Here is a 6,032-nt window from a genome sequence, read left to right on the forward strand (position 1 = left end):
CCGTGCTCAGACTTCTTTGAAGTCACATTCAAAGAGCCTGATTGGTCAACAGGCTTCTAAAGGGAAAGGGAGGAAATTGAGAGTCTAGGGAGTCAGCCCGTTTCCTGTCTGCGCCACCTAACTCCTCTACCTGTCTACAGTTTCAGAAACATACTTCAAAAGTAGTTTTACTGCGTCAGATCTAACTTGATCATAAAGGAATGATTAACTAAGAGTGCAAATAAAAGTAATTGGTGAATGAGTCTGCAAGGTGCTGCCTGGGTGAGATGATAAGCATGTCTTGTCTTTTGTTTGGTTTATTTTTCTAAAGGACCAGGCTGGGATGAAACAGCTATCCAAGACCGTTCCCTGGATTAACCCACCTCCCGAATCCTTGGTAGACAAGAAAGAGAATGAGGGATTACACCCACTGGAAAAGGTGAGCGCCACACTGAACTAGAGACTCATACTCGTAATTACCTTTGAGAAGTATTCATCGGCATGTATGCAGTATATCCATGCATTAATGTGTTGATTTTAATGAAGCTGTCCTTCCCTCACCTTTACAACAGAGTGGAAGTGAATTTTCCTCTTATTTAGGACGCTCAATTGCCATTGATTGGTACTCAGTTGTAAAGGTGAGGGAAGGACAGCTTTTAAAGGCAATTACGAGTACCAGCATACCCTAATGTCAATGTCACTATAAGAAGCTAACTGACCTGACCCTTCTCCCTACAGCACGATCAGGAGCTGTCAGAACTGCGCAGAGATCTGGACTCAGCGGCAGACAGAGAAATGGAGCTGGCAAAAAGGCTGGAGGACTTCATCGCTCAGAGCCAGGACCAGAATGCACTGCTGCACAGCCAGGTGCAGGAGCTGAGAGGCCAGCTGGATGCCAGGGATGAGCAGCTCGCCAGCACCACCTTCAGGTGAGAGGGGGGTCATTACAACCTAGTGTGCACATGGGGATTGGAAAGCAGTGGAGATTGGAGCAGCCGGTGGGGTGGAGAACACAGACTCAATGTTTTATTTTAAAAGCATCAATTTATCAAAACTATTTGATTATTGAAGATATATATTTGTACGGACGCTACTATTTTGCCATACATTGTTTTGAGAAACAACTTGTCGTCTTTGAAATTAGGCAACAAGATCATTGGTTAAGAGAACAATGGGGATCACAGACAATGCAGTAATATTTTGTGTCAGTTACTACAGGGGGATTTGTGTTCCACTGGGGCTGGGAGTAAAGGAAGCATGGCTTATCGTGATACTATTGATAATAACGTTAGTCTTTATTGTTTATTTTACTGAACATTATTATCATATTGTCAGCGTTGACTGTTTCTGCAGACAATGGATTTGTCCATAAAGAGTTGGGGGGGGAGGGGGTTGTAAAGAGACATTTAATTAAACCTGGAATCGGAATATAACTTGAGTTCAGTCCCCCTCTACTGTGAGTAAAATCAGTGGTCCGACTTTATTTTAAAAAGCTAACGAACGTAAATCAGACCGAGAGACAGAAAGAACTTGAGAATTAGGGAAGTCACAATTGCTACAGGGAGTTAAGCCCGATTGAAGATGATTGTGATTCTCGTAATAGTTGTTAAATCGCTAAGTGATATTTTCACTGTCGTCCTCACCCTTGTTGTGTTGCAGGCTGGGGGTGATTGAAGAGGAGCGGGGAGAGGATCTGGACAAGCTGAGCGCTGCCTCGGCTGCTCTGGAGAGAATGAACATGCTGGTGAGTCCAGACAGACTCTGCTACGGTTACATCGAATAACACACACGCCCAGTCAGGAAACTCATGCCGTAGAATAAGTATTACAGCTTAGACTCCATTATAAGTGTTTTACAGTCCCTAGGAGCTGGTTGATCTCTAAGCTTTGTAGGAGGTAACACTCCAGCTGTGTTTACTCCTAAAAAAACTCAGGTCATCATAAAAATAGACAGACCTGTAAATTCTGATATAAACTCCAACGTCCTTTTTTCCTCTTTTTTTCAGGAACAACAATACGCCGATTTGGTTAACGTCATTAACCAGCTGAAGGAGGCTCAAGCGTCGAATCAGACCAGCAACCACGTCGCTCCTTCAAACCCCGAGAAGGAACCACTAGAGAACAGGGATGATGAGACCAAGGGACCTTAGCTCTTTCTACAAGCATTCTCCAGGGGCACCTCACAGATGGACCCAAAACATTCTGGCATTCTACCCGGGCGCCTAAAGCCCTCCACATCATTCTGAAATGCCGCGATTGAATTTATTTAGGGTGTACAATTTCAAACTTAATCTGCAGCAGATTAGAATTGTTACATTTGTCCTTTGCTGTGTAAGCATGAAGGAATCCCTGATGTAGTTTAATTCCTCGAAGGAGCATCAAACTGCATACAAAACCAAAGCACAAGCATCTATGAAGTTAGGCAGAGGCATAGGCTGGGATAGGATGGTGTTTGAATTCTTTATCACTGTTATTTATTATGAATATAAGCCTTGTGCTGAATCTGTATCGTCCGTCATCTTGAAGTGCATTAGTGACGTCGACCAATACGTTGGACCACACACACAATATTTACTATTAAGCACGGCCCTATAAACACACAGCTTCACACTGTAGACTATAGAAGCACCCATCACTGCAGTGTATCTGCATTTGGTAGCATGTGGATGCGTTTTAGCCAGGATCGGTTCATTTCAGCGTGATACAGCTTTGCAGATCAGCTCTCCCTTATTGTTTTGTTGGGATTCGCTGATTCACAAACCTGGTTCATTCCCAGTTAAGCCATGTTGATTGTAGATTGCCACACACTTGACTGCACCATAATATTGCATGCAAATGTCTCTTCGATAATTCCCTGCTATTGATATTTGCATGATTTTTTTTTACATGCAAGTCAGATTGCGGGACTGTTCTGGATGTTGTCTTGGGTAGTAGGAGTTTGAATTTATATAGAAACAGAGTCCTCAAAGGCTGGTCCAGCGATGGGAAGAGTAACACAGCCAGCCAGTGGGGTAGAGAGAGGGGAGCAATCAGCATTGTGAAGTCAATTTACAACTCCACCAAGGAAATCCCAGCCCCTTCAGCGTTGCAACCAGAGATTTTTTTTACAAATGCATCTAATTTTGCCACCATGTAATGTATTGAAGATTTTCTTTTTCTTGAATAATGAACCTTGATCAAAGTTTCCCAATAACGATTCTATTTCGAGTACCGTAAAAATCTGTGTATAAGTCGCACCAGTGTATAAGTCGCGCCTGCCCCTTTTTGAGACAACAATTTCAGGAAGAAGCCTATAGGGCACACCAGTGTATAAGTTGCTTCCCCCCTTTTAGGACCCCCTAAAAACACCTAGAAAATAGACTTATACAAAGGTTTTTACAGTATGTGAGTATTCGAGGACTCGCTATAACTCTACTGGTACAGCTGTATTATTGTCACGGTTATGATGGATTTCTGTTAAATGTATCCAGTGCTGTGCAATATGTAGTTACCTGTGAAAATTCCTATTTCTGAAATAAGTGTAACTATGCCTATTTTTTATTAAAATAAATACAGAAAATGTTTGCCTTATTGACGCACTACCTGTTTATGTTAAAGTGCATCAGGAACCTGGCAGCCGGTTTAGTTTGCTTCCAGTTAATGCTTGGGCACACTGCAGAGAGCTGCACGATTTCTTTGAAATGTCTTCAACGAAAAAGACACCAGCTGCATCAAAGATCGGAAATATTTCTACTGAAGATCACTCTGTCATTGTATTATTATTATTTTTTTACATGTATTTATGTTTTTATTTTGGTTACTAATTCACTGATGGTGAAAATAGAATGTTTAAAAAGCAGACGTAAAAAACAAAATATTCCAAAATTCTGCATTTACTGTTCAGGAAAGCATTTAAACATTTAGAAACATTTGTTGTACAATAACTCTGGAGAAAATGGTCAATTTGACAATGTGACAAAGCTATCTATTTTTCTGCTTTAATAAATATTATGTTATTATTCATGAAATATGTTAAAATACCTATTCTAAAGAATGCCGTTTTCTGTCATGAAAGAAATGCAGCCCTACCTATTGGGCAGCAGGTTGATGGCTTGGAGGACTGCATTAGCGAGCGACTCTGCTGTGAGATGAATAGATGGATCAATAAATAGCAACTAGGGCATTGTTCATTGAGGTGCAGCACTGCATGGAATGAAGCAGATTCATGGTTGTGGGTTGCAATATGTGAAGATGCAGTTGTGTAATATGGGGATTCATTTCAGGACTTTAGGTTGGAAACATGGACAGTGATTCCATTACAGAACCCATAATGAGCTAAGAAGGTTTTCTGGGATGAACTGCAATGCTGAAGTGGTCATGTCTTTCTGATCTTGATTGCATTTCCCTGCTTCTCATGCCATGATGCCTGCAGCTGGTTCGTTGTTTGTTATCATTTAATCACTTTTATTATACATGTCTTCAAACTCGTCTGTATAACAACATGAATGATGCTTTCAGGGGCTGGGAAAGGAAGGGAAAAAAAAAAACCTTGTAGATTAAATTGTGTTTTTTATCAACAGCATGTTCCATTTTCTTATTTTTTCCATTCTGCCCCAGCTTCAAATAACATTTTCACATTATATTTAGAACCAACAAACGGTTCAAAGATACCAAACTTAGGATTTACAGTAAAAAAAACAAATCTCAATGTTTTTTTTAAACAAACTTCAGTCTGTGGAAATGATACAGTCTACACTGGCAGTCACACCAGCACACACCAGCGTGCACATGTATTACAGCACCCCATTGCTTCTGTAGTTCAGCAGTGTGCACATGTATTACAGCACCCCATTGCTTCTGTAGTTCAGCAGTGTGCACATGTATTAGAACACCCCATTGCTTCTGTAGTTCAGCAGTGTGCACATGTATTAGAACACCCCATTGCTTCTGTAGTTCAGCAGTGTGCACACGTATTAGAGCACCCCATTGCTTCTGTAGTTCAGCAGTGTGCACATGTATTACAGCACCCCATTGCTTCTGTAGTTCAGCAGTGAGCACATGTATTACAGCACCCCATTCCTTCTGTAGTTCAGCAGTGTGCACATGTATTACAGCACCCCATTGCTTCTGTAGTTCAGCAGTGTGCACATGTATTAGAACACCCCATTGCTTCTGTAGTTCAGCAGTGTGCACATGTATTACAGCACCCCATTGCTTCTGTAGTTCAGCAGTGTGCACATGTATTAGAGCACCCCATTGCTTCTGTAGTTCAGCAGTGTGCACATGTATTAGAACACCCCATTGCTTCTGTAGTTCAGCAGTGTGCACATGTATTACAGCACCCCATTGCTTCTGTAGTTCAGCAGTGTGCACATGTATTACAGCACCCCATTGCTTCTGTAGTTCAGCAGTGTGCACATGTATTACAGCACCCCATTGCTTCTGTAGTTCAGCAGTGTGCACATGTATTAGAGCACCCCATTGCTTCTGTAGTTCAGCAGTGTGCACATGTATTACAGCACCCCATTGCTTCTGTAGTTCAGCAGTGTGCACATGTATTAGAACACCCCATTGCTTCTGTAGTTCAGCAGTGTGCACATGTATTACAGCACCCCATTGCTTCTGTAGTTCAGCAGTGTGCACATGTATTACAGCACCCCATTGCTTCTGTAGTTCAGCAGTGTGCACATGTATTAGAGCACCCCATTGCTTCTGTAGTTCAGCAGTGTGCACATGTATTAGAGCACCCCATTGCTTCTGTAGTTCAGCAGTGTGCACATGTATTACAGCACCCCATTGCTTCTGTAGTTCAGCAGTGTGCACATGTATTACAGCACCCCATTGCTTCTGTAGTTCAGCAGTGTGCACATGTATTACAGCTCCCCATTGCTTCTGTGGTTCAGCAGCATGCACATGTATTAGAACACCCCATTGCTTCTGTAGTTCAGCAGTGTGCACATGTATTACAGCACCCCATTGCTTCTGTAGTTCAGCAGTGTGCACATGTATTACAGCTCCCCATTGCTTCTGTAGTTCAGCAGTGTGCTCATGTATTACAGCACCCCATTGCTTCTG

At 42.1% G+C, this 6,032-nt stretch overlaps 1 protein-coding gene across 2 annotated transcripts in view; it reads left to right on the forward strand.

The window, feature by feature from the left end:
• LOC117965658 (ras GTPase-activating protein nGAP-like) overlaps window positions 1–4,534 on the forward strand; it is a 32,516-nt gene extending 27,982 nt beyond the window's left edge. For both annotated transcript variants that reach the window (XM_059007079.1, XM_059007080.1), the window contains 4 exons: window positions 311–418; window positions 718–908; window positions 1,639–1,723; window positions 1,985–4,534. In XM_059007079.1, coding sequence (XP_058863062.1) covers window positions 311–418; window positions 718–908; window positions 1,639–1,723; window positions 1,985–2,128 — 528 coding nt within the window. In that variant the 3' untranslated portion in view covers window positions 2,129–4,534. The remainder of the gene's footprint in view (window positions 1–310; window positions 419–717; window positions 909–1,638; window positions 1,724–1,984) is intronic.
• Window positions 4,535–6,032: the final 1,498 nt, after the last annotated feature.

Source organism: Acipenser ruthenus, chromosome 34 (genome assembly GCF_902713425.1).
Source record: "Acipenser ruthenus chromosome 34, fAciRut3.2 maternal haplotype, whole genome shotgun sequence".
Classification (NCBI taxonomy): Eukaryota; Metazoa; Chordata; class Actinopteri; order Acipenseriformes; family Acipenseridae; genus Acipenser; species Acipenser ruthenus.